Here is a 27,172-nt window from a genome sequence, read left to right as displayed (position 1 = left end):
ACGCTTCTTTATAAGGAACTATGTCTAGAATGCGCGGCAGTCACGAGTTAACTAACTACATTGACACTCAAGGACATCGTCGAGAAATAAGCCGGCGAAAGACAGACCCACGAGCTCGGGGGCGTCAAAACGCAAGTCCGTTGCTGCAGCTTCCAACAGAGGTACCTGCCTTGAGTTAATGTCTAGATGGACTAGTGTCTGATGATCTTAACACAGATAATCCAGTATATTGCATATCTTCTCCCGAGCGATGTCGACATAGTCAATCTTGTGTCGTGCTGTGTCCACCTAGCTATGGTGATCTTACCGGCTCACTCGTCCATCTGGCGCCAGCGATTCAAGGACCTTTACGGTATCCCTCAGAGACGTCCTTCAAGCGAGCTCAAACTGGAGTATCAGATACGTTCTATTGTGCTGTCTCAGAAGATCAGCTTCCGATACGGCCAGAAGAAGGAGCAGACATTGTGGCTGGAAGTGCTGAGAGACATGCTTCTGGAGGCACTTGAATCAGCCCCGACAGATGAACACACTGCTCCCAAGCTCCTCGAGCAGATTCGTAAGACACTCCACAACTCAGAATTCTTGAACAGACCTGTGTGCGGATATGGCGACAAGAAGGCCGATGCCCCTTCTGAGTTGTTTTGCGCTGTTCAGCTAGTAAGCCCTTCACCCGGAATATGGGTCTCAAAATTGGACACAGACTCATCAGACATTCTAGTGCCTCACTCATCTGGTGTTGGACCCGTCTATGGCCTTCTATTGCCTCAGGAATGACTATGATATTGGCGTCGTATATTCATTCCAAGTGGATATTAGTGAGCCGCTTGTGAGTGTAGACAAGCTGGACTTAGAGAAGATTTTGCACATTCGCAACTTCTGGCTTCGCCATCTCCTCAATCCGAACGAAGCGACATTCTACTCCTCCTATACATCGCTGTGTCAGCGACCGAAAGCCACGCGACCTCTGGCCGACAGCAAATCTTGCGTTAGTACTCATTGGTTGGGGTATTATTGTCAGTTATTGAGGACTCTTTATTCTGCTGAGCGCCCTACAGGAAGAAGCTAACCCGAAGTGATCGAATCTCTTTTATAGCGTGCATCCATCCGTATCCAGATTCGCTGAGTCGTCTGGAACACCGTCAGACATGCGCTGATCTGGAAACACATTGGCCGCAGGTGGACCCTATGGTAAGGCCTACATACACATCAGTCAGCTTAGCAGGTAGCTGACATCGGGTTCGCGTTTAGTCTTTGCGAATCAAGCTAGACTCTGACCCGTTGAACTGGCCGACCTTATTCGAGTCCATCATCCCTATCCTGGGGTCGAGAACGCATTGCTCATACTTTCGCGGCATTGAGACACAGCATGGATCTGATGACGATTCAACGTACCTGGTGCGCGGCTTTACAGAATCCATCCCCACGGCTCACGGTGGCTTCCCCAATTGGCGCCGTATATGCTTTGCAATCTACGATGCGGACAGGGAACAACTTCCGCTTATACCAAACGATGATGAGACATCTGGAAAGGGAAAGGATGATCTGTGGCTTCCAGAGGAAGCGTGGCCGCCATATGATTTGGAGGTCGAATTCAATTGGATCCATGGATACGAGGGAGCCATTCTCCCCAGTGGAACGATCATGATCGGACGATGGATTGATATGGTAGAACCGAATGCTCGAGGCCCTTTCATTTTCTGGAGTATGTGACGACTCATTATGCGTCGAGACAAATCGCAAGTTTCGGCGGTGGATATTTCTTGCTGCTTCCATGATCTAGTCTTTCTCTTGATTCGCTGTTCTAGTGTTTTCTCTCGTCGGGAAGAAATGCGATGGAATGCAGGATGGAGAACATAATGGACCAGACCTCTTTCACCATTTAATAAGATGGGAATATGATAACAGGCAAATGAAAATCAATGGAAGGAATGATCAATCTACTCCTCAATGTCCTTTACCTTCTCCCATTGTCCCTTCAAATTCTCTTTCCACAAGCTGACCTTGTTGTCCCCTCCGCTTACAGCAAGGATGTTTCCACTAGGGCTCCAGCTAACCCGCCACAGGACAGTGTCGAATTCCAGCTGCTGGCTGGTCCATTGGCCGGGGTTCGATGCGTCAGAGGTCCAGATCCGCACAGTCTTATCCTGAGACGCAGAGGCGATATAGGACTTGGACAGAATGCTGGGTGACCACGCGACGTCACGGACCCAGTCCGAATGACCTTCCAACGTCTGGCTGAGGTTGTAAGTCTTGCTTTCCGGGCTATAATCCAAGTAATTAGTACAGTCGTCGGTTTCAAATCCAGAAAGACTCGAAATCGTCCCGGACAAACATACTTGTAATCCCATATCTTCAGCAGGTTGTCACTGCCACCGGTAACAAACCTCCGCTGCTGACCCGGCCCAGGGTTCGAGCTGATCAAGCTACCAGGAGACGCTGCCGGGGCCCAACTGATCGAGTTCACACCCATTCCATGAGCGTGGAAGATCTGATGAGTCCAGCTGTTGTCGCGGAACTCGAGGACACTCACATGCCCATCTGAAGAAGCGCAAGCAAGGAGACATCCGCTCTCGTGTGGAGCCCAGGAAACCATATTCACCGAGGCAGTGTGGAGGGAGAAATCGAAAACTTTTGTCCAGGTGCTGCCTGCCACGGGGGATGTCGTGTTTTGGTGTTGTTCACGCCAGATAAGCACTTTTCCATCGTACGACGAGGAGGCCAGAATGGTGCCAAACTTGGGGTGAGCCTGAGACGAAGAGTAGACAACATATTAGCCATGCGAACGAAACGGAGACTCTGCATGAAAAGGACTCTCAAACCTACCCATGCCACACACCACACCGCGCCTTCGTGTCTTTTGGTTCCGAAGATGCCCATGTTAGCAAATAGAAAGCTGAGCCAGTAGAGCTGGGGTATTCACCCTTTCAGCGTTTCAACCAAGCGATGTGTCTCCCCCTCGATCTCGAAAATCTTTATTGTCTTATCCGACGAACATGTTGCTAATCTGCGGCCATAATAGTCCAATCCGGCGTCGTGCTGCAAGAAAGGGCCAGTCAAGTTAGTCCCGCGGGTCGTGATGTAATATCATGAGGTTGACATGGCGCATTATCACATACAATCATATCATCATGACCAGAGTTCGAAATAACCTGAGCAGCTGCCTTTGGAGATGTCAACAAGAGAACAATGCGAAGCTTAAAGGGGGAGAAGAGCTGCCGGAAATAAACGTACCATGATGACCAATGGGACTGCCCGAAGCAAGTATTACTGCGACAGGGAAAAAAAGTGGCTCGAGATATATATATCTCGCTGTATTGATGTTCTAGACGAGTCCGGGAGGGGGAAGATAGCGGCGGTGGAGGATCGAAATCAACATGCAAACAGGTACTCCGTAATCCGTACCGCCAGCTTGTCCGTTTCACTGCTGAGACTTGAGCCGCCGCACAAGCTGTGATCTTATCTTATCAGCTGAGGCTGACTCAGCGCTCTCTGGTCAGTGGTCAGTGGTCACGCCCAGAAGCACGTGAGACGGGCCTCGGCTTTGACACACGGCCAACCTACCGAACGGACGTTGTTCTACCCCGTCTTTACCTTGCCCCTTCATGCCTTTTACATGAGTATAATTCTTCAGTCGCTCGAAAGGCACTTTTCTACTTTTTGAATAGATATATCTTTGGACATATTTCTGATCCGCACCTCATTGCAGTTGAGGCGTAGCCGTTCTACGATTGATCACCCGTTTCTTCCACCTTCCAACGACTTGTTCTCGCCCAGCTACCGTGCTGCAAGTCACTGACAGTATGAGTGATGCTTTGTGCGGACCATCAAATGCCTTGCAAAACTTCCAGAAACATGCATCTGTTGATCGAACTCTCCAACAGGATCGGCTGATTTCCCGCCGGTCGCCCTCTCAGGTAAGCAAGGTCGCGACTCATCGGAACTTTTTTTGATTTGGATTAAACCGGTCGGCTGAACGTTCTTCTTTGACAGGGCTTCAGATCTCAGAATTCGAGCGACGGTGTCCTAGACCCCGAGTTTGCTGCTTTTGAGTCGGATCTGGCCGGACCGTCACTTCCCAATCTACAACATGCAGGACCTTTCTCAACACACGCCCACCAGCTTCCGGTGGCTAACCATGCCGAGAATGTGACCTGGGCGGCAGACTTTCAGAGACTACTTATTTCAGGGCCTTCTCATCCCATTCAGCAGCATCATGGCCCATCTGCAACCCCGGCGTCGGCGATGTCACAACCAGGTTGGCAAAATGAATTCCTGAAACAACAGCAGCAACGCCCAGCACCTACACAGCAACATCAGCAGTATACGGGAGGCTTCCAACCGTCTTTCGCACACCACCATCCCATGCATGGAGGGGTAATGAACGCCTTGCCCTCTGTACATGAGCCGGCAACCGACCAGCAACAGGCCACAGAGACATTTGATGAATCGGCTTTCGAAGCTGCATTTGAACAAGCAAGAGCGGACATGGCCTTACAGGAAACGAACGCGACGGAGGAGAAGGCCGAGCCTGCAGGCGAGACGATCCAGCCGGATCTAAGCATAGCTCAAGAACCCACCGAGCAAATCAAGATCGGGTCCGATACTATACCACAAATCGACAAGAACGACCCGTTAAGCCGGGTCAACGATGCGGATGAACTCGCTAGAACTGCAGGACAGTTACTTGACAGTGTCAGCCACGATCAGAGCGAAAAGTTCAGACAGAGTAATTTCCTGGCGCTGATGCGTCGCATCCGAGATCGCGAAGTCCAGGTCGAGGATGACGAGTTTCGTGAAGTCAGTACCAGTCCGTGATCTCTTATATTTCGGCTGGCGTGGCACGAACGCTGGTAAAAATTGTTCCATTCATATCGGCTCTTGTTCCTGCTAATTCATAACCAGACGTCGCAGTCACTACATCCTGGCGGTAAATATTATCCCGGTGGCCAGCAACAAACGCTGAGGCAACAGACGTCAATCTCACCACATCAGGATGAGCCCGATAGCGTTACATTCAGCGATATCAGTAAGTCCGACACATTGGAGGGGCCCAGTATACTGCGTACGGGATGACAGTGCACCAATCCAAGGCCTGACGCGATGAAATGTGCCAAGCAGATCGTCCGCAAGTGAGCCCTTCTACACCGGATACCGTCGAATCCATAGCGACTTCGAAAGCAGCGCCCAGGGATATACCCAGTGCGTCATCAACTGGGGCAGGGTTGGGCGACGATAACTCTCTCTATGCGAGTTGGAATTATGGCGGAATTTGAGCCTACCTGGTTATTGGACATTATACCCAATCAGCTTTTTGCCGTCCCTTTTTGAATAATGCAATATGTGAGACTAAGGACCGTTCAAGGTGTGTTGAGCTCAATTCAATCTTGGACATGGCAGTGGGTGTACTCTTTTTTTGGTAGCATTCGTTGCATTCATTGCATCCGTTCTCATTTGTTTCTTTCTTCATAGACACTTGATGGAGGCCAGTGATGAATGTTTCATTACCTACCTATCTGCATCTACCCGACTTCCAGCCTCCATCATTGACTGGGATTGCATCAATAAAATAGTAATCTTCTGCTATTTCTTATCCCTTTAGAACAATTTTACTGGGCTGATGTTCAGGGGTTGACAAATAGCTGACAGCACGTGATCCTATTCTGCCTATTGATGGGAAAGAACAATACCAACTCAATAAGGAGGCTGGGGGCATTGTTACCAACCACACTTTATTTGTTAGCGAATAAACACAAGTGCTAGCAACTATTGGTGCACCGCTGCTCTTCGCCCAACTATTGGGAAAAGTGGGCTGTCGTCATTTGGACTGCATCAATAAAGTCTTGCATGCTATTGTTCCAACTGACCTTGAGCTACATGTCGCTAATGTCCATTATGGGTTATATAACCAGCAAGATCTCATCTTGCTGTGAGAGATAGCTTCCTCTAATCTATCTTCAAGTTTGATTTCTGTGATACCGTCCTAAGCACGCTTCTTCGGACCACAGCATCAGATCTGAGTTCCACTCCAAAGTCTTGCCTGCGCATTGCCTCAGCTGCCGTATACTTTTTGAAATTTACTTTGCTTGTATAGAAAAATGCTGCCACCGTCGGATTCTTTCCTGCATCACTCCCACAAGCTTCGAGAAGTGGCCGCCAATGCGCGCAATCGTGTGGTCTGCACACCACCACCCCCATACTCTTCAACAGTCCCACGAGATTCAACCCATGAGGAGAGACAGAATGTCCTAGAGACCGTCGACGACGACACAACCTGGGAGACCTGCCCCAGTGCCAACTCCACTCCTATTATGATTAGCATTGACGCCTCCATTAGTGTAGTGGGCAACAGCAACACCATCATGATCCCATCTATGGCGGGCCATCCTCAGCAAACTCCGAGCGTTTCTACTTCAATGAATTCCGAGAATTCATCCTCCTCTACTTCCGCTTCGCCAGCAGCTTCCGAGGCGGACGCTTTGCACGTGGTTCAGAAGCAACGCCAGGCTAGACTGACCGAAATGGCAACCTCCATCATCAATGCGTTGTACGATTCGGGCCGGCTAGCACACCCGGCAGAAGACCACGAACCTGCACCGCTTGAAATCAAGATCAACACAGGAATCAAGGTTGAGGGGAGCCGCAACGTCATTTGCGTTGGTGCTACAGTCCGGGCCCAGAGCAATAAGAACGCCCAGATGGGCACGGACAAAGATCGACAGGTCATTTCAAACAGAAAAAGACGAGCTCTATCAGTATGTCATTTGAACCTTCGCCGCTTACCAAGTTGCCGGATCGTGGATCCTTTGGCTAACAATCTGATACAGGAGCCTTTCGAAGCACCGACGTCCAAGAAGAATTGTGCCCAGTAGTCGCGGAGAGCATTCCAATCCTGGCATATCCACGGACACTCATGTTTTCCATATGCGATGTCTTGATACTTCTGGTTTGCAAAATGTATCAGGGCGTTTATGTTTGAAAAGCTCGCGTACGCATCGATAGAAAAAAGCACTCCTTTGCTATCTACTATAGATGTCCCGTGCCTCTGCAAACTGTACCGTCAGTGATACGTACCACTACTAATTGCATCATCAATACTATGCTGTGACGATTGATCGAATTATAATTTAAGAGCATTCCTTTTGACATGTTCTATGCCGAAACTGGCCAAAAAGCCCGAAAGTCATCCATGGCGAGGCCGGTAACTGAGCTTTGGAAGAGTGATGCGCTCCACAACATATTACAGTAACAGCGTCAAATTGACCTGCATTAAAAGATCAAGGAAAAGTAGATCGGACAACTCCTGGAGAGCTCCAAGGAGAAAGTGAACAAGGTGCCGGTATTGAAAACCGATCGGGTGAAATGGTCCTCTTGCAGAATACAGCTATAGAAGTAAATGGTTTTCAACAAATCCGACCAAATGATGCTCGATTCCACGAGAAAAGGCAACGTTTCAGATGACGGGCCGGTAGCTAATGCTGGTAAGGGTAATTAAGCTCGAAATTGTAAAGTCAAAATCATATGCGCCGGAGTCCTGCCTCTTTAAAGGTTCATGAGAGATATCGTGCCAACCTCAGGAAAAGGGAATGAGAATAGAGAAAAAAAGAAGAAGAAGTACATGACTTATGTCCCCAAGGTCATGTAGAATAGCTGGGGGAAGAAAAAGGACAGCTTCATGGTGCTAGCTGCTATGGATGAGTCTCCCAGAGATACCGTTGTTGAGTTCTGATGAATCGATCGGCCTGGTTTATGAAGAACGAATTCACGCCGCAGCGATGGACATTCTGGGGAGTAGATATAGTTGGCGGCCAGCTTTGGTGACTATCGACCAACTGGTACATCGTGGCGATGCAAGTCTCTTGACCATTCCGGGGTGACCTTGTCACGTTCGTACAATAGGCCGCAATTGTGGCAAAGAGTCTAGACATAACAAGTTAGTGCAACGACTCGAATCTCAAACTGCTGTAGGAGCTTTCTCACCCTTGGACCAGCAGGACCATCTCGTACAGCCCAGACCGCAGAACCCCATACCATACAGTTGCTGCATCTCCAACTCTGACGTTCCCTGAAAGAGAAATAGGCAGGTTAGCACGAGTGAATGACCACATGATTCACCATCGGCGAGCGTACCAATCCGATAAAGTACCTCCACCTCCGCCATATCCAGCCCCCGAACCGGTATCCGGTGTGCCTCGTCCACCAGGAGTCCCTCCCCTTCCCGATGGGCTTAAGCTGCGGAAGCGCCTCTTTCGTTTGCTCCTTTCGCCTCTACCCAGCGGTGTCTCACTATCGACGTCGAAATAACCACTGCCCTGCCGCGACATATCTGGGGTGATGCCGGCGGTTGAAGAGAACCGGGCTGTTTCTCGCCGTAGACGTCTGATCTGGCGCTCGCGGTCTCCTTCTCGCTTCTCAATCTCTTCCTTCGAAAGGGTCTCTACCTTCGGTTCCCATTCATCGCCTAGTCCTTCGGGATCATACCGCCAACCAGCCTCGGTGCCATTGGCAGCTTGGTTATCGATCTCATTTCCGTACCCACCCATGCTACTGATCATTCCTCCGCTCTCACACACTTCCTTCTTCAATTTCAAGACAGCTTCGTAGATACCATGCGCGATGGCTCCAACCCACTCACCGCCCAGGCCTAGGTCGGCGCAGGTGACTTGCGCGAATTCCTCTGCCATGCCGGGAGGGTGTAACAAGGACCACTCAAACTTATCTGTGTACAGCCTGTTCTGCAGATTGATGTTGAGGTTGATCAGGCACCGATATGCATCGTCCGGGTTTAGTATACTGTCGTTAACTAGTGCCTCTTTTGTTACCGATGCACCAACCGCTCTGTTGTCGGGTGTTGCAGCTTGCGTAGGAACTGGCGTTGCGGACACATCTCGAGATGGATTTGTCTGAGAAGTGGGAGCGGGCTTCGATTGTGTACTTTGAAATAATGGATGTAGCGCAACACCAGCGTACTCCTCTAACTGCTGGCGTATCTGATTGCTGATTGCCAGAGTCATGGCTTGGGGGTTCGGTAGGTCCAAGTCTCGCACGAAGCCCATCGCAAATTCTTCAGGTGTCGCCAGAGCTTCATGAAGGTTCCAAAGGAACGTATCTTTAATGCGGAAGGCAGGCAGGGGATCTGGTCTTCGGTATCCGGGAAGGGTAGGGTTGATACCAGGATCCACCACACCTCGCGGCATGGGAAATGGCTCGAGAGGCTGATGCGCTGGGACCTCCAAGTCGATACGAATCGGTATGAGGGTCAGGGGGAGCTGCGCTTGGATTTGTAGCTGGTCGGCACAACTGTTGTGGAACGAAAAGTTAGTTCAGCTCGGTCGTGAATGCCCTCCAGCGGTCAAGCAAGCCCGGAGGAACGAGTTAAACAATACATACGCTGGTCGCAACATCCTCTTGATCATCCAGTCGCGAAAAACTCCCTGGACCTCCACAGGGGCATGGATTTCTTTTCCTAACTTCTCCGCCAAGGGGGTCTTGTCGGTTGTCGACTCTTCGCGCCGTAGACTTCTTAGACCAGTGGGCCTTCTTGGCCCTTCACTGTCGTCAAAGTCATCATCGTCGAAGCCATCCTCTGCATAGTTCACTGCAGTAGTGCCTCGTTTCGTCGTTCGCGGCGTCGGGCCAACTTGAGTCTGCGGAATGACTGGCGTGAGCAATGCGTTCCCATAGTGGCGTATTCGCGGAGGATAGGACGTGATATAGCCTCTGAGGGGGGACATGTTGGCCGTTTAAAAGGACAAAACCATGTCCCTCATGAAGCGTGCAAGAAGAGGTTGCTGAAAATGCGAATCAACAATGGCCTGGAATTCAACTGAGCGAGGAATTGAATTTGATTGAGACAGAGTTTTGCAAATGTGATCGATGCAGTCGCCTCAAGAGTCCGATGGCTCTTACAGGATTTGCGATGTCCTGCAACTCTGGTCTGTCGAGTCGATACCAAACAACCTGATCTTCAGAGAGGTTATGCTAAAGCTCCTTCTGTATGGTGATCGCGGTCAATGCTCCGCCTTTTTGCCTTGTCGCGTTTCTGATCTACGCTAGACCAAATCTAGCAGCACAGTCACGTGCATCACATAATGGAGAGTTCTAATAACAATTATAGACCAAAAAGGTGAGGATATGATCAGCACAAGGGACTCCTATCACTATTTTTCTGATCATGGGGTGATCCGATCCTTGAAACTGCTAGAGCTGGAACATTAAACCAACAACTAAAGAGCAAAGCCAGTGCTCTTTTCTTATTTTAGTTAACACCTCTAACAAATCAACTACTATTCATGATGTTGATGACAAGAGCTTATGTGAATTATATGTATGAAATAGGGAAGGAGGAGGAAAACAAAGAAAGAAATGCATGGAGTCCCGCCAGCTAGTGAACACAATGAGCAGAATACACAAGCACCCAATAAATTGAATACGCCATTTCGCTTGTCTGATGCAGACATGGAAATAAAGGGATATCGTCAACTTGGAAACGAAAAACTGAAGCGACGGGTTAAGGACAAGGGCTGATTTTTGTTTTTATCTGTACAGCGTCATGGAGGGGATAAACAGAGGATGCGCTGGCTGCAAACGTGTCGAATCACCGAACGAAGACTATCGGAGTCCAATAACGCTCTGTCGAGGGATTAGAACCATAGCGAGATACCAGAGCAAGCTGATTTACCATTTCAAGCGTCCAAACTCTCCGAACCCACACTTTTACTTTGCCTTCAACGCCCTCAACATTTTCCAGTTCGACACCCTCCCACCAGCATCTCCTGGCTGGTTTTCTCCAGAACAATAAGAGTTTCTGCGCCATGCCGACTGCATTGTTATTCGACAGGTCACCTCTGATGTCGGTGCGAAGTTTAGCCAATGCAAGGCTGCAAATGACCGCCTTGTTGGGTTCGGGAGCACGGTGACCCCAACGGTCGTCTCTCTCAAAACCACTACACTCCGTGAATATACTTGCAGATTTGATAGAGTTTGATGTACTTACCCTGCAGTGAGCATCTCAATAAGATGTTGCTCCGTCGATCCAGGTTCATCGCTCTTCTTCAGGCCGGAAAATATCCCGTCTTGTTTAAGAAGTGCCCTGCCGACGGCACGTTTGACCTCCATCATCTCCGTATGGTCGATGTCAGGACGCGGTGGTATCGCATAGAAATCGAGGTCCTCACGTAGGACGATGATTCCGGCCCGATCTTGTAGTATGTCTCTTGGCGATCCCAGCACCGTTTCAGACATCTCTAATTCCGGAGAAGTCGATGCTGAAGGTGAAGATGACGGGATCGACTGAGCAACTGAACGGAAGAAATCTAACATGTACTGGAGAGATGTGGGATCATACTAAGAGGGCAATTGTGAGTCATTGTCATCCATTTGGACAAAGGGAACGGCGGAAAGACTTGACGTACGTCAACGGGATAGATGTCACCCTCTTGAAATGAGCCCATATGTCCATCAGGTAGAAGACCGTTGGGAAACAGTGATAGAAGGACAAATTCAGGGAGGGTCAACAACTCATCTCTCGATAGTGTAAACCGAGTACCTCTATGTGACGAATTAGCATTTTACCAAAACAGCTTTGTATGGCTGTCACAAGGATGTGCCCTCACCGCAATTCAAGAGTGATATGCTCGTCACCACCGATGTCTAAAGTTCGTAGAACAAACAGTTAGTGATACTCGAATTACAAAAACTGCGTTCGTCCATCGCAGGTTCATTCTATCAATAGCCAAGGTCGACAAAGCTGCATACCTCCTAATGTGTTGATAGGCGGCCCTCCTGCCTGTTGCACCTGAGTGATAATACTCGACGGGCCTCCTGCCGCAGCCATCACGTACGTGAATGATTCAATGGGACTTGACCCTTCAGTGTATGGCGGAGGGGGTTCTCCGTCCTCCGCTGATTTCGCGCCGGAGGATTCACCTTTCTGGAAAAAGGCCTTGGTTTCCGCGACTATAGGCGATGAAGAGTCGTGATGTTGGGTCCCTCCGAGCAGTGGCTGGGGAGCAGGTGTTGAGAGAGAATCCGAGGCGGACTCGGTGGCAGTAACCTTTGCGAGATCGTGATCAGTCACAGTATTGAATACAAGTGATGAGAAGGGCGGCGGACGAGACGAGACGAAGCTGGAGGAGGAAGCTTCCGAGCAGGGGGAATGCGGAGGCGGTGCGGTATAGAAGTCGTCGTCGTCTTCTTCCTCCAGATGAGGACACGTTAGGTGAGGCCGCGCCGTGGTGGGCGAGCCAGTGAAGCTTGATTGCCACAGCAAGGTGTCCAGGCGTCCAGAATTTTCTTCGCAAAAAGCGTTATCAAAGAAAGTTGGCTCCAGTCCTGTCTAGAGTTGCAAAGATGAGATCGGTTTTGACAGCGGTCCCGTTGATCTAAGGGATCGAGACTCAAGAGTACTGGGTTCCCTTGTCGATCAGGAGGCTTCAGAAATGCTCACAACATAGGGGTCACACGGACCAAGAATATTCAGAATGATTCAATCAAAAGCCGTCATATAGTCCTTTTCCGAATATGGCACAGATATGATTAATGCGACAGGACAAAGAAAATGGATGATTCTCGGCAGGGGCGATTGACGAGGAAGTGGGAGTACTCCGTAGACTATCTAGAGGGAGGCGCTTAGGGATGATGGAGAACGTCAGTAGCGTAGTTCCCATCAAAAGTTACTGCTCACATTTCAGCACTATAGTATTCTTCTTATTACTCAAATACTAGAGTTAATGATTGGTATGCATTTTTAACTCCCAAGACGACTGAAGTCCTAGTGTTCACTAAATTTTAGTATCGAATAGATCTCAGAGCGGAATAGCAGTGTTGAAGAGGGAATGATACCATCTCTTTATCAACAATCACATGATCTGAACCTATCGCCATAACATCGGGAGTTATCTACACTGATGCCATGTTATTACTATGTCCAATTCAAAATCGCCGCTGGGATCGGTGTTGTTAGCTAATCATGCTATTTGAGATAAACCGGAATGCCTTTGACTAAGGCAATTTGTTACATCACTGTCTCTATCCAATCGTTGATTAACAAGTATCGTGGTATGTATTTGCATTATATGTGGTAGTGGTAGTGTTGAACGATACATGCCAGAAAAGTGCCTTGATGCCAACATTCGGCGGACAGGGAAGTCATGAACTGACCACCAATGAGTTCGTCCAAAAAGCCTTGATATTTAGACATTGCGTTCAACGAAGCTCTGGATCATGCCCTCGAGGGTGGGCTCATATTCCTTCAAAGTTACCTCGTCTCCATTTAAGATTGTGTTGCCCTGCACAAAGATCTTACGAGGGATCTTGTTCTTCAGAACAATATCGCGCACCTTGGTACCCCACCACTCATCCACAGAGGTGATATCGTCATACAACTTCTTGCCAGCGTCTATGTCGGCAGTGCATTTGCAGATGTGCAATTTCTGCAGGTATCTTTCCACCGCAGGACGTCCGTGAGTCAGGATCTTAGATCGATCCAAATGAATCTCTAGATCAGACAGATCTTCCTTGCTGTAAACAAGTCTGACAAAGTCATCACCAGCGTCGAGGAAAGTGCGAAGAATGCTGTAGCGAGCCTGCATATGAGCCTGGCCCCACTTTTGGGTCTTGGGGTCCCAGAATTCGAGGGCAACCAGACCAGCGCGAGCCATTTGCAGATATGCGGCAAATAGGACATCACCAGCCTCATTGTTGAGGTCAACCTGCCCGTCGCCAAATCCGAAGATCTTCAGAATTTCGAAGTCGCAACTAAGTACCATAGCCACGCACTCGGCTCGACATTCTTCATATGAAGATGCGATGGCCCCAAAGACAGAACTCCAAGTCTGTCCAGGCTTGTACCAAGTGGTGACTGGCTTTTTTGTGACTGGGCTCACAGGAGGGTTTGATACATCGAAGTTATATTTCCCGGGAGCCGTCTCCTGCAGTAGCTTTCCCGTTCCGTGCCCCAGTAGTTCGTGGATGCCTACTTGCACCTCGAATGCCGGATCGCGGCATCTGCGGTAAACCTCCAGGTCTTTCTCAGGGATAAAGGGCACAGGCTCATTCGGGGCTTTCGCACTCAGAACATTCCCGAGTGAAACGTTTTTGAAGCCCAGATTTTGGCGGATGTCGTCATAGTTTGGTAGGTTGATGCCGGCCGGGATGCCAGAAGACTGAAAGCTTAAGACTTCCAGGGATGTGAAGTCTGGACTAAGAAACTTGTCCTTCTCGAAATCCTTGCTCCACGGGAGCTTAGGTATCATGCTTTCCGCACTATCCACCAACTTTCCGAAAGCGCGTGTGCGCTCCAAATTGACCTACAGGATGTTAGTAATCCAAAGTCAATTAACCACCTGAAATACCTCATCGTAGAACGTGACTTACCAATGCTACAAATCCTTCCCACTCTCCTCTTACTCCGTGGGGGTCTCTGTATGTCTCCACGAAACCTAGATTGGTCTCCAAGACCGGCTTCTGATCCTTCACCCAAATGCGCTGGGCCTTTTTGAAAGCTTCAATCGACCCGGAACCGAAGGAAAAAGCATAGGCATCGAGCATCCGCTTCTGGTTTTCATTGGCTGAGTTCAGAGAAGCCTGTTTGACACTGTGGGCAATCTTTGCCATCTCCTCCCTGTGATCACCGAAAACAAGTTGAACCTTCTTTCCCTTCAACTTGCCATCCAGGTCCAGAGACTCAATGTCCCCGAGGTCCCGGTCTCTGGATGGGGGGAAGGAGACACCCGAAGCAATCCATAGCTCGAAATCGCCAGACGGCAACTTCTTGAGTCGTGTGTTCTCCAACGGCAGGCCCTTCTGCTCCATCAGGTCTCCAATGGCCGTAATTTCATCCTTGGTGATCGAAGGAGAATCCGGGTAGTAGGTGGTCATATGGCCGCCTTCAGCATAACCTAGATGCATGAGCGACTGGTTACTTGTCTCATAAATTCCACCGCCGGTGCTGTTGGCCTTTTCGAATGCTGCCTTTGTATCCGAAGTTACAGACGCCAAAGCCTCAAACGCGGCAACAGGCAGGCGAGGAATAAACTTCGAGTCACCAAAGCCCTTATAGTTACCGCAATTTCCAAGAAATTGAGCGGCGTACTCCAGGAAGAAGCGAAGATGTTCGTCGCTGACTTTTGTCTTCTGAGCGAGACTGGCCCAGTCACCATTACAGGCATTGTAGAGGGAAATAATGAGATCGTAGATCGGCTCTGACTCTGGTGAGACTTGCCGTAGTGTGATGCGGGTACCTTCAAAAGCAGCTCTGTGATCAAGCAACCAAACTACTCGTTAATCAATGTCTTTGCAATTAACTAGTGGGGTCTTCTTGTAGACACTCCGGGATAGACAAACCTGCTCAGGTAATGGGCATATTTTCTAAGCTTCCCATCCTTAAGACTATCGAAGTGTGACTTGATCTCCAGCCGTACTACAGTCGGAGGTGAGTCGGCCAGATAGTGTTGCTTGGTTTTGTCATCCATCATGGTATTAGAGACGGCTTCTGAAGACGTCGAAAGAGGGATGCAGCTTGAAAAGGAAGGAGTCGAAGATGAGAAATTAAATCGTTGAGTGAGAAGCGAAGAGCGAGCCAGACAACTGAGGGGTAAAAAAGAAGTAGTTGTAGTAGTAGTAGATGGGCGGTGGATGGAGAGCAACTGGTGATTCGACCTTAAGGCACCTAGAAGAGGGAGCATTCCTGGAGCTGTGTAGGACGTCACTACATATATCCTTACTTACCTCACTATCTGCTGACTCCAAGTCTCCAACTAAGCTAGGTCACTACATGGGCCACTTTCTTGGCGCGAAGTGGGGGAGCCAACTGGAGCCCACTCTTCCCTAATCGACGTATGGAGCAACTACAGCACCAAGATTGACCTCAACCTACGCTTCACTGCTGGTTTCTCCGTCGCCGTGATCGAGTCAGAAATGTGTGCTATATGTTCTCTGATTTGGGTGCTCCCTAAACGGAAATTTGCCCACTTACAACATCGTCGCCTATGCGGAGATCAAGAGAAATCTATGTGATAACTTTTTACCAACGGCTCGCCATCTAGGACTGAGAATCGTCGGGAATTGTGAGTCGCAGAACAAAACCAGTCAATATGGTTGAAAATGTAGGAGAAATGAGAACTAGCTGCAAATGAAAAGGGTATAGAAGCAAACAGAGTTCTTGATAAGAAGCCAACAAATTCACAATAAGCTTTCATACTTGTCCAGACCTTGCTTCTGTGTAGTCTGTATCGAGGTTGACTTGGGGTTTAAGGAGTTGGCAGGTGCCGGGGGATTCCCTACAAGCGAAGCTCTGCCAAGGGGAGTCGAACCACCAGGGCTGGCAAACGACGTCGCCATATTTGGTGCCGACGGAGGAGGTGGAATTGTAAAGGGAGAATAATTGGGGGACTGCTGCGACGTGCGGCCCGAAACAGGATTGTTCGGCGATTTCATACCTGTCAATGCACCCATGGACAAACCAGTCATGTTGCCAATGCCATTACCCTGCATGTTGTGCTGGATATTCGAGGAGGCTGGTGGACTCCAAGCGGTCGATGACGAAGGTTGTAATGCGGGGACCGTCTGGGCCATTGGAGATCTCTGTCTCGCAACAGGTTCTAATGACGGGAAAGAGCTCATATTGTAATCAGGTGTGACAGATCGAGCATTTAGATTGGACTGAGGATCTCCTCTGCTGACCGAAGACCAGGAAAAAGCACCGGCAGCCTTTTTCTGAGTAGAGATCTGTGGGGCTGGCGCTTGCGAAACCAACTCCTGCCAAGGGTCAAGGCCCTGACTGCTGGGCGCAGCACTCTCTCGACCGAGGACGAGACGTTCAAAGTTGCCCCTTGTGGTATCCACATCAGACTGCATGAGATTGTTTGACATACTGAGCGAGCTTCCAAGTCCGCTCTGAAAGCCAGTAGCTTCCGTTCCGGAAGAAAGCTCCCGCAATTTCTTCGTCTGTTCACATTCAATCTTTGAGGAAAGGCCTTTGATTACCGTCATATATTCTTCGAATTGACGAAGGCTCAGCAACGGCCCAAGGCTGAAAGTCCACAGGATAGGCAGAACCTCCAGGGCAAGGAATTCAGTGTCGGCAATAGTCCCAATTTGTCCAAAAACCTTCAAGGCGGCCATCATTACGGCTGGTTCTTTTGTCTTGATCGCTTTCAACGACGGGACAAGCTTCTCCTGTATGGTATATTTGTCTAGGATGGAAGACTTGACGGTTGTCGGCTTTTTTACTGCAGCAATGCCAGTCAGACCGTCCTCAGAGACCGCGTCGTCGCCAGTAGTACCTCCACAGAGGACAGTGAAGGCTTCCAGGCAGCGCACTTTGATGGCAAGGCTACTGGTCCGGCTGAACGTAGAGGCGATTGGAGGAAAGACTTCATTCTTAACAGTGCTGAAATCCAAAACCGGAAGGATAACCGGCAAGCATTTGATTGCAGCGTCGACCAGGGAATGGGTTGGCGAGTCCAAGCCAAGCCGAATCAGCGGCAGAATGTCTAATAGGGTCAGTCACAAGAGGAAAGGCATGATGAATAGCTGACTCACCGTCCTTGAATTCCTTCCCTGGGCAATTCTCTGCCACAATATTCATGTTCTCTAGCACTACCATTAAACCCGCGTCCTTCTTGGAGTCACGCTCCTGAACAGTCCCCTTTCCTGATTGATACGCGAAGAATATTTCCTTGAGCCGAGGAATAATTTTCTCCGGGAGAGTTCGACGTGCGTTTGCAACCCGCTGCAGTATCGCAAAAACATTCTGCAGGATCAGGGGCAACAGCTCACGATCCTTCAATTCTTCTAATAAAGCGCCCAGAACTTTCCTTTCTAGGACGGTTGGAGGGAACTCGGGTAGTACTCGTTGTAATCCTCGCATGAATTGTGATTTTTCATTTGCATTTTTGGCTGGCAAGGATTCCAAAAAACGGATGGTAGATACCAGGATATTGTCAAAATATTGAGATTGCTGGAACTCCCGGGCATTCAAGCGCTGAGCTGGTCGCCTTGTTATCAACTTAGGCAATACATGCGACAAGAGATCTTTCGGAATGGCACCCGCGCAGAGGAAATTGTTGCCCTGCGATGGAGTGGAAGATGGAGAGCTTAACAGCTTCTTGTACGAGCTCAAATTTAAATGCGATTCCAGCGGAGAGACATGAGGCGAATTATAGAGGGCGATGATAACGAGTCCCAGTGAGAACATGTCGGCAGCAGTAGTCACATTAGAGTCCAGCGCGAAGTCCGGGGACGTATAGTCAAGATTCAACTGCACTGACTGGGGAAGCCGTGGATCTTGGTAGAGAACTTCTGACAAAGCCAAGGGCGGAAGAGATGATCGAGACTCTGTAGAGCTTGGAGGCCCTGCAAATCCGAGCCCGGAGATTTTCCAGTCGGACTTGGCGTTTATGTAGATGGCTTCAGGATTCAAGTTTCCGTGGACAAGGCCTGCAGACTCATGCAGAAACTCCAGACCCTTAGCTACCTGTAAAAGTCCCTTTTGTATTTCTAGTTCATCAATCTGGAGATCTCTCCGCCGTCGAGTTCCGTCCGCCTCTGCCACCATAGAATGGCTGGGTCTTGACCCGATCCTGGACATTCTCTCTTGCTCATCTTTTTCCCGTAACAAACCGGCCAGGGACGTGGTAATTGGTTCCGTCACAAACATGAGACCACCACCACGCGTCTCTTCCACAGGTTCTAATACCTGGAGGATTGATGGATGCCTGAGACGCGTAAGGTTGCTGGCCTCACGCTTTAACCTCTCGACCACATCCTCCTGCAATTTCTTCAATGACGAGCCGGACCGGCTTCCAAGTCCACTTGGTCTGTAATCAAGCACTTTTCTGTCAAATATGAAGACGGAAGCAGTGGTACCCGTTGATTTCTTCTTTCCATCATGAATTCTCCATGGCCCAGAAACCACGGTTGGATGAGGAGATATTTGGTAATTTGCTGATATGTTGGAACTCAGCGTTTTGAGAGCAGAAGAAAACATTTTCTTTCCCAGGGCATCAGAGCCTCAAAAATAGAAATACACTTTGAATGAAGCTAGCCTGTCTCGGCCAGATGGGAAACACTGCAGATGTCAATTCAAAGGTAGCTGTAGACCAACCGGATCAATCCTTACTGAAAGAAAGTCAAGTATACACAGGAAAATAGAGCATGAAAGCTATGACCAGTACCTGAAACTGTTTGAAGATAACGCCATTGACTTTCCTCACAAATTCTACGGAACTTTGAGGCCATTTGGGCCCCATGCCTGATGTGGATATGCCCCTATCAATGCTGCGGTGTCAATTAAGCTAAAAGTCACGTGAAAGACGGCTGCCAAAAGACTGGCTTATGTTATCTCAACCATACAGGTGAACTCCACGTGACATCTTATCTCCAAGAAGCTGACTAGCGGCTATTGCCGGCATTCCATTCTGCTGGGCCCGCCGACGTCGGACATGGACTCCGCTGAGAGAACATTTGTCCCATCAATTGTGCGTTGCAATGCTTGTTATTTCGACCTCTGACACCGAGGACCTTTGTGATTGAGATTTCTCAGTGCTCTGCACCGACATTGACTAGTCTGAGGTATGTCACACATATTGCTTGATGTATGATACGCGAGCTGGAGCTTTCGGAGTTGTCCCTTGGGTCCGGCGGGAGGAGTCATCGCCTCCGCTTTTTAAGCTCCATTAATTTGCCCGGCCACCTAGCACTGTGTCCTCTCTTCCCCATTTCACCGATTGACGAAACTCTTTTGCTGATTTCTGATTCCTTCGATTTCGAAGTGCGCACAGCTGGTCAAATATTGCACAATCATGAGCTCGCTTCGTCAATTGACCCGTCATCGGGCGTTGCATAGCTTTGCTTCGACGCGTGTTCGAGTTCAGAATCCGGCGACAAGACAGTCATGGCAGCGATATTTCAGCGCAACGTCAGCCCCTGCATCTCAACTGGCTGGTCTTGACCCTTCGAAGCTCACAATTACGAAGACCACTACACCTAAGGAGCTGCAGGCACCAAAAGATCTCGTGTTCGGAAAGTCCTTCACTGGTATGGGCTCCTTGTTCTCCGGAATCCGTCGTGCCAATCTAGACACTAATGCGAATTTTTTTGTAGATCATATGCTTTCCATTGAATGGTCAGCGGCCAACGGTTGGGATGCTCCTCGCATCGTTCCGTACCAAAACCTTAGCCTCGATCCTTCGGCTTGCGTGTTCCATTATGCTTTCGAGTGTTTCGAGGGTATGAAGGCTTACAAGGATAAGAAGGGTCAGATCCGTCTGTTCCGCCCAGACAAGAACATGGCGCGTCTTAATAAGTCATCCGAGCGTATTGCCCTGCCCACTTTTGACGGCGAAGCTCTCATCAAGCTCATTGGGGAATTCGTGAGACTGGACAGCAGATTCATTCCTGAGTAGGTAGTGTCATTATCCGCTTGAATCGACCGTCGCTGACTTCTGATAGTGCCCGTGGTTACTCCCTCTATCTGCGACCCACAATGATCGGCACCCAAAATACCCTTGGCGTTGGACCACCGGGCTCTGCCCTCCTCTTCGTCATTGCCAGCCCTGTTGGCCCCTACTACCCTACTGGCTTCAAGGCCATTTCACTCGAGGCTACTGACTATGCTGTCCGTGCCTGGCCCGGTGGAGTTGGAGATAAGAAACTTGGAGCAAACTATGCTCCATGTGTTCTGCCTCAGTTGAAGGCTGCTTCCCGGGGCTTCCAGCAGAATCTGTGGCTATTTGGTGAGGAGGAGTACGTGACAGAAGTTGGCACCATGAACCTTTTCATTGTCTTGAAGAACAAGGAGACTGGACAGAAGGAGCTAGCGACCGCTCCTTTAGATGGAACCATCCTCGAGGGCGTAACCAGAGACTCTGTCTTGGCGCTTGCGCGCGAGAGACTCGTCCCCAAGGGCTGGACCGTGTCTGAGCGCAAAATTAGGATGTCTGAGGTTGCCGAGGCTTCTGAAGAAGGAAGACTGATTGAGGTCTTTGGAGCCGGTACCGCAGCCATTGTCAGCCCTGTGCGAACCATTAGCTACAGAGGTAAGATGGTTGATTGCGGATTGAAGGAAAATGAAGAGGCCGGCGAGATTGCTCTACAGATGAAGAACTGGATTGAGGGCATCCAGTACGGTGATGAGGAACACCCATGGAGGTAAGTTGATTGTGACGTTCGATCCAATGTGCGCGAGGGTTCGAGACTGACATCGTCTACAGTTATGTACTCTAAATGGATACTGTTTCATCATGGCCCGGTTTTGAATTGCTTTTGCTATCTCACATGGTTGGACTAGAAAAATCATTTTTCTCTAGCATCACGGCTTGATTTTGCGAATTTTTGTGACCTGTCTAGCATGGCGCTGCCGTTAGCATGTTTGGGTCTGCTTGTGATACATTGGAACAGCCACATTTCGATTTATTAAATCGCATCTTGGAGCATCGATCGAGAGGCTGAGTTGCACTCTGTTCGCCGTCTGTGAACCAATGCATTTTGAATAGACGTGAGGCGATATGTTAACGCCCTGACCCTGGGGCACCTCGTCACCAAACGAGGGCGAGTACGAGCTGATCAATGCTGCACCATAGCCGCTCTCCAAATACGCGATATACACACAGCCAGCATGCTAGGAATTAGATTGGGCGCAGCTTGCTGAATGTGCTCGCTGGCTTGTTACAGAGGCCAGTATCGTGGCTGATCTTCTAGATCGCAGCGGGCGCTCGACGCCTAAAGCGCAGGACTCAGCCCTGTAGGTACCGGCTACAATGATCATGAAAGACCACCCAAATTGAAGAATTGTAAACTTGAGAAGAAGATAATGGGAACCTTATTTCCAAAAGGATGACACTGTAGTATTGCCGAGCTTGAGGCTGAGAAGCATTGACTTCCTTCGAATGGACAAAAGCTGACAAGTGGATTATAATGTCTTCACCATCCGTAGGACCAATCTTCATGTCGAGTACCTACATGGTCGACCATATCTAGACTGGTGTCTAATCGGGCCGTAACATGGTACCTCCTCCTTACCAAGGCACCCCACCGTAGCCACCTTTACATGACAGGTACCACTCTCAGCATCTTAACCTAATCTGGTATCCGACTTGGTGCAGCTTGACCAAGTACTCCGTACTAAGAAGCACCCTAAACGTTTGGGCAAAGACTAAGAGGGTGTGCAAGCGAATACCCAAAATCCATGTGTCCATAAACCAACAGTTCTTAAGCCCAACCAGCTGGACATTGGACAAGTCCAATTGGACTTCCTGCGTCCCAGGGCCCAGGCAGACGCCAATCGCAGGATCCATGACAACCTTCGGAGTACTCCCGTCGGTTCAATGTTTTCGTCCGATCCGGCTCAATTTCACAAGGTATGGTCGGAAGGACTGGAAGCCTTCTTGAGACACGCTGGTCACAACCTAAGTACTACCATGGAATCTCTATGAAACGTGGATTATCATTCGCTGAATCGTGTTGAAAGCGAAACACAGTCACAGTCCACTTGAGACGCACGCACCAAATACGTAGGGTTGCCTTTTTTGGGCTAGCCTAGCAGCCATCTTGTTTGCGAACAGGGCTGTGCAGTGTGCACAGAGTTGGATAGTCCTCATCCAGACTGGCGTGTAAACAATTGCACCATTGTCTACTCTGGGGCTGCATGAGTGACTGACAAATCAGTCCACGTTGCAAGCATCATGTCGAGATCATTTCCGAAACTGCCAGAGAATGATCGTCGTCGTACAGATTATGGACTGGGCGAAAAGGGGGAGGGGGGCAGAAGTGTGGAAGGGGGTCTCGCTGAGCCTCATACCCAGTCTTGTTTCATTCGTCCTAATCACGAGGTGGAAGCTGGAAGGGACGCAGTTTTTGAGTCTCAGTCCTTGGAAATCGGCTTTTTCTTTTTCACCATTTTTCCTACGAGAGGCGTCCACAGTTGCATACAGTGTAGGTGTCTATCATGAAGAATGTGGACAAATAGCACTAAGCTATAGTATCCATTGTCCTCTGACTCCTCTCATGATAGTAGGGACTTCCAAATTCCAATAGATAGTCATTATTATGGTGTCCCACTTAAGTCCGCAAACCATGTGGACCGGGAAGATAGTCTATCCATGATATGTAAGCCAAGGGCTTCTCGTTGTTTTCTCCGTCCAAGTCACCGGAGTTAGGGCAGAGAATCGCCGGGTTAGCGCCATTGATTTCGTAAATTCGCTCAGGAGAGCCACGAATCCAAAGGTACACATACCATAGAGTTTCAAAATGGGACTAATGCAAGGATCAATTGGAGGCAAAGCCTACGACGCTGAAGAATTGACATATTGTGATTCAATTGACGCGATAATTCACACAACTGATGAGAATTGAGTAATTTTTCTAACATGGTCTTGGCTATCGAATGTACAGTATCGTCGGCTAAAGCCGAGTCTTGCATTCCAACGGACGGGCTTGAGGCTCTTGTCATGTAGTTGTACGGGCTTTGATTCGAGCCTTCACATCTGGGCGGAGACGGGTCCATGTTTCTACCCGCCATTCCACCAATGACCACAAACAACTATGGAGCGGTTTGAATTATTGATCAAATCCGCCAAGTTGCGGCCCCCCATCGCAAGATCAGTCAATAACATTTGATACCTAACATTTTAGCAGGTTCACCTGACTCTCAGCCGCTGCGGATAAATCGTGCCGATGACTAGTGTACACCCTTAGCCTTTAGAGTCCCCGCACTTGCAAGTCTTCGACGGCTCCCCCGGCTGAGCAGCGGATAATAATCCACCGATTTTACTGAGCAATCTAACCTGCTCGTACGGGAGTGGTCCCGTCAGTGGTCCGTCCATAAGAGCGGTTTGATCATATCACTATAGGCTAGTGTGCTATAGAGACTTGCAGACACTGATCCCATTGATGATCTCGCCAATTTTCATGATGAAACAGTTGTCAGAAGTCAAGTCTCTTGGTGCTTAGCCCGTGCATCTTTCTGCACGGGGGACCGGATTTAGCGGGATTAGCGGAGACTAAATGAGCCGTAGCCTAGAGTATGATGAGCCTGTGAAACTGCAGAAGAATACTGCAGACACAATTGGAAAGCGCATGAGAATGCGTAAAAATAGTCCTCGAAGTAGTAAATTTATCAAGCCTTGCATTATTTGTCATTTTCCGCGATAGCTACCTAGGTACCGAGTATGACTATGAAGACGACTAGGTATGCAGTTTGCGGGTGTCGACCAGTAGTAGGGCAGTAATATATGGTTATGTTGGTTGGGTGGGGAATAATGGCAGGGATTATGGCACGCCTAATCCTTGGACTGGAGTCTCTCGCTCGACGACTCGCTGCTCAATGACCCGAATCGTTTGGTGGAATGTGAAGAGCTAAATTAAGACTTTAGACGGCATATTTACTTTGTGGTGGGGTTGCAAGAAGGGAACTGAGGAGCAGAATTGGGAGGACTCTGGCCTACCCACCAGTTTCATCTCAAGTCTACCTAGTAGATATCATAAAGCCTGTAAATGCATGAGCAGATTATGGGTATTACAAAAAGGAGATCATAATGACTCATGACTGCTGGTCAGATTCACAACCAAGTCATTTTCGTCCTCCACCGCCCTGGGAGCGGGCTTCCAGATGCTGGGTGGAAGGGCTAGCTGACAAGTCCAGCTCATCTCCCTTCACTGAGTGGTTCAGACCCCTGCCAGATGAGATCGGACCCAGGAAACCGGCAAGGATCTTCGTAACCACCAGCGGTGAGATGAAGATTCAAAATCACTGCTCAATGGCTAGGATAAAAGAAAATTGTACCAGCTCCGTATTTGCTCCTTGCGTTACACAGACAGTACGATATTGGCTAAGAGGAAAAGAGAGAAACAGCAGCCTTCAGGCCTCCAAATTGAGTATTAGATGTACATAGGATGCATGGAATTTTTCAAGGGGCTCGGCAATCAAAAAACATGATTGGCAGCCGCTCAAAACACGTCCTGTTGAAGAACCAATGAGGTATGGTACTACTACGTTGTCTCAGCCCTACAAGTGGAGCTTCAGGAATACACTTTGCGGGCAGCTTGCGGTCTAGCGGACGAGCTAGTCCAAGTCAATGGCCAAGAAATTGATAAGATATTGTCTAAGACCTTGGATCATTAAAGGAATGACAAGATTGGCCCACTACTCCATGTCATGCTAGGAATAGTGTGCGAGCTGAATATCTTTCCACATTAGGAATAACTACGCAATTAAATTGATATGTAGTAATTTTCGTCTATCCAAAAACTTACGGATTTGTTTTGAAGAAGAAAAATATGATAAACAAATAATTAGAAGTAGAGATTAGCGAATCAATCTGAGGGATGATCCTGATAGATGGCAGGTACTGAATTGGCAGTTGTCCTGTCAAGTTGCACATTCCTTTATGAACCTATCTTGCACGGGCTGAACAAAATGTTGGAAAGATCAGCTGGAGCCATGTGGCTTGCAAGGCTGTTTGCCTCTGATACAGTGATTTGAGAGCTGAATGTATAAGGGAATGTCAGATGATTAAATCACTGCCTCTACACTGCGCCCGCATTCCAGAAGCTGTTTCTTCTTTAATTTCTTGTTTCCGGACCAGTAAGGATTAACAGAGGTCAAAGGTCCTTTAGTTGGGTAAATTTACTCAGTACCCTAGATCACTCCATATTTCCCATATCCTAAAAGCACATTGCAAGAGAGCCAAATTCTCACAATCATGAAAAACAACCCTACGCCATACCCGTCTTTATCCACCTGGCTGGAGAAAGGGTGAGATCCTTATCCTTAGTTTGTTGCCAAGATCTAGGGATTACAACGTGGCAGAAGTCGAGACCGTGCGTCAGCTGTGTTTTTTTTACTCTGTAACCTGGATCACTCTACCTTCACATATTTGGATTCTTTCCGAGGTCTTTTTAGCTCAGGCCTCGCTGGCACAAGGGTGCAAGGGACCTTTGAATGTAAGAACTGTCCATAAACGGAAATTGGTCTAGACGGCGCGACGGGCTGCCGTCCACTGGCTACTCGCGCAAATAGGTACCCACAGCGCGCTCTCAAATCAGTCTAGTAGACGTAGACTAGTAGGTAGTATTCCGTAGTACATGAGTGAATTACTAGAGGCTCCAAGCCTCCAAGGCCCAAACATTAAATGATTTGGACACGGGGCTAGAACAGAAATAGTGGGATTGATGGTCCAAGTACTGCGTACGAACATTCCCTTCGAAATTGGGGGCTATATTGGAGTGTTACTCAATCGGATTCGCCTAATGTACGTATTTCAGGTAAAATTAGAACTCCGTTCTGACAAGCACGTGGCGGTATGGTTGATTAATGACTCGGAGCCCGTCATGTACCTTTGACGCTTCCACGGAGTGCTGCAGTGCAAAACGCCGGATACCATTTTTGACGGGGGAAGGAAGTTATTTTAATCGCCTCGAGGCATAGAGAACATTTCTATACACATAGGGCTTCCCACACCCCTGAAAATAGAACGTACTATGAGCCGAATGATAGACATATCTGAGACTGGAGAAAACGCAATAGGACTTGACGATTTATAGAGCAAATGTTATTTAAATCGGATTGATTAGGGCGGGTCACGAATATTGGGAACTGTCATAAATATAACAACTACCAGCCTTTAATATCCATCTGTGCAACAATACCTCTAATAATACTATGCTAGTCGGAATACCGTCATATACTCTACCCAGTCACAATCCATTCCTGTATGTTGACTCCATTCAGGCGCCCCCAACGGTAAGCCACCCAACATGTTTCTAAGGTCGCTTGTTTCATATTCGATGAGCACTATGGGACATATGTCCTATTTCTTAACTCAAAATAAAGTAGAATGAATGCCACGGGGACTGTTGTATAGGAGCCTTTAGCTATTATTTCAGACAAGCCAAATGAGTATTTTGTATCAAAGCCATATGGGGGAATCTATCTATATATCAATCTCATGACGTCCATGGTTTCCGTCCAAACAATACCATCTTTTTGATGGTCATTGATCCCAGCTTGTCAGAATGAGGGGTACAAGAGAGATAAGAGATAAACCGTCATCGGGACCAGTTCTGGGTTAGTTTTTGCAAACTGCATGGCATGATATCATGGTTTTGATTGGTATTGTGCCTCTGTAGCCTGGGGAAGGTGCAACATCTCCAGATCAAGTAATCATGATGCGCC

At 48.7% G+C, this 27,172-nt stretch overlaps 9 protein-coding genes across 9 annotated transcripts; 4 read left to right on the top strand and 5 right to left on the bottom strand.

Moving 5' to 3' along the window:
- Nucleotides 1-20: 20 nt before the first annotated feature.
- Nucleotides 21-1,710, top strand: Aspvir_007833 (uncharacterized protein; the record flags this gene model as incomplete). The annotated part of the gene is made up of 5 exons (XM_043271010.1): nt 21-161; nt 217-657; nt 719-1,013; nt 1,094-1,188; nt 1,249-1,710. 5 exons carry the CDS (start codon nt 21-23, stop codon nt 1,708-1,710), a joined length of 1,434 nt encoding a protein of 477 aa, XP_043126945.1.
- Nucleotides 1,711-1,937: 227 nt separating this feature from the next.
- On the bottom strand, nt 1,938-2,877 carry sec13 (GTPase-activating protein SEC13; the record flags this gene model as incomplete). The annotated part of the gene is made up of 3 exons (XM_043271009.1): nt 1,938-2,262; nt 2,337-2,746; nt 2,824-2,877. The coding sequence occupies 3 exons, from the start codon at nt 2,875-2,877 to the stop codon at nt 1,938-1,940; spliced, it is 789 nt and encodes a 262-aa protein (XP_043126944.1).
- A 923-nt stretch (nt 2,878-3,800) lies between these two features.
- Nucleotides 3,801-5,273, top strand: pex20 (the record flags this gene model as incomplete). Its single annotated transcript, XM_043271008.1, has 4 exons — nt 3,801-3,914; nt 3,991-4,797; nt 4,903-5,026; nt 5,119-5,273. The coding sequence occupies 4 exons, from the start codon at nt 3,801-3,803 to the stop codon at nt 5,271-5,273; spliced, it is 1,200 nt and encodes a 399-aa protein (XP_043126943.1).
- Nucleotides 5,274-6,095: 822 nt separating this feature from the next.
- On the top strand, nt 6,096-6,869 carry Aspvir_007830 (uncharacterized protein; the record flags this gene model as incomplete). Its single annotated transcript, XM_043271007.1, has 2 exons — nt 6,096-6,752; nt 6,825-6,869. The coding sequence occupies 2 exons, from the start codon at nt 6,096-6,098 to the stop codon at nt 6,867-6,869; spliced, it is 702 nt and encodes a 233-aa protein (XP_043126942.1).
- An 816-nt stretch (nt 6,870-7,685) lies between these two features.
- Aspvir_007829 (putative RSC complex subunit Sfh1) lies at nt 7,686-9,731 on the bottom strand (the record flags this gene model as incomplete). Its single annotated transcript, XM_043271006.1, has 4 exons — nt 7,686-7,917; nt 7,978-8,062; nt 8,144-9,297; nt 9,388-9,731. 4 exons carry the CDS (start codon nt 9,729-9,731, stop codon nt 7,686-7,688), a joined length of 1,815 nt encoding a protein of 604 aa, XP_043126941.1.
- Nucleotides 9,732-10,608: 877 nt separating this feature from the next.
- Nucleotides 10,609-12,450, bottom strand: Aspvir_007828 (putative general stress response protein Whi2; the record flags this gene model as incomplete). The annotated part of the gene is made up of 7 exons (XM_043271005.1): nt 10,609-10,629; nt 10,679-10,943; nt 10,994-11,343; nt 11,412-11,547; nt 11,613-11,649; nt 11,755-12,251; nt 12,446-12,450. The coding sequence occupies 7 exons, from the start codon at nt 12,448-12,450 to the stop codon at nt 10,609-10,611; spliced, it is 1,311 nt and encodes a 436-aa protein (XP_043126940.1).
- A 740-nt stretch (nt 12,451-13,190) lies between these two features.
- Aspvir_007827 (dipeptidyl-peptidase III) lies at nt 13,191-15,470 on the bottom strand (the record flags this gene model as incomplete). Its single annotated transcript, XM_043271004.1, has 3 exons — nt 13,191-14,306; nt 14,374-15,253; nt 15,343-15,470. The coding sequence occupies 3 exons, from the start codon at nt 15,468-15,470 to the stop codon at nt 13,191-13,193; spliced, it is 2,124 nt and encodes a 707-aa protein (XP_043126939.1).
- Nucleotides 15,471-16,179: 709 nt separating this feature from the next.
- Aspvir_007826 (putative protein kinase Scy1) lies at nt 16,180-18,988 on the bottom strand (the record flags this gene model as incomplete). Its single annotated transcript, XM_043271003.1, has 2 exons — nt 16,180-17,492; nt 17,542-18,988. 2 exons carry the CDS (start codon nt 18,986-18,988, stop codon nt 16,180-16,182), a joined length of 2,760 nt encoding a protein of 919 aa, XP_043126938.1.
- Nucleotides 18,989-19,802: 814 nt separating this feature from the next.
- Aspvir_007825 (branched-chain amino acid aminotransferase, cytosolic) lies at nt 19,803-21,225 on the top strand (the record flags this gene model as incomplete). The annotated part of the gene is made up of 4 exons (XM_043271002.1): nt 19,803-20,037; nt 20,104-20,401; nt 20,452-21,150; nt 21,213-21,225. The coding sequence occupies 4 exons, from the start codon at nt 19,803-19,805 to the stop codon at nt 21,223-21,225; spliced, it is 1,245 nt and encodes a 414-aa protein (XP_043126937.1).
- Between the last annotated feature and the right edge of the window lie 5,947 nt (nt 21,226-27,172).

Source organism: Aspergillus viridinutans, assembly GCF_018404265.1.
Source record: "Aspergillus viridinutans IFM 47045 DNA, scaffold_5, whole genome shotgun sequence".
Lineage (NCBI taxonomy): Eukaryota > Fungi > Ascomycota > Eurotiomycetes > Eurotiales > Aspergillaceae > Aspergillus > Aspergillus viridinutans.
The sequence above is the reverse complement of the archived record's forward strand: the minus strand, read 5'-3'. Positions and strand labels throughout refer to the sequence as shown.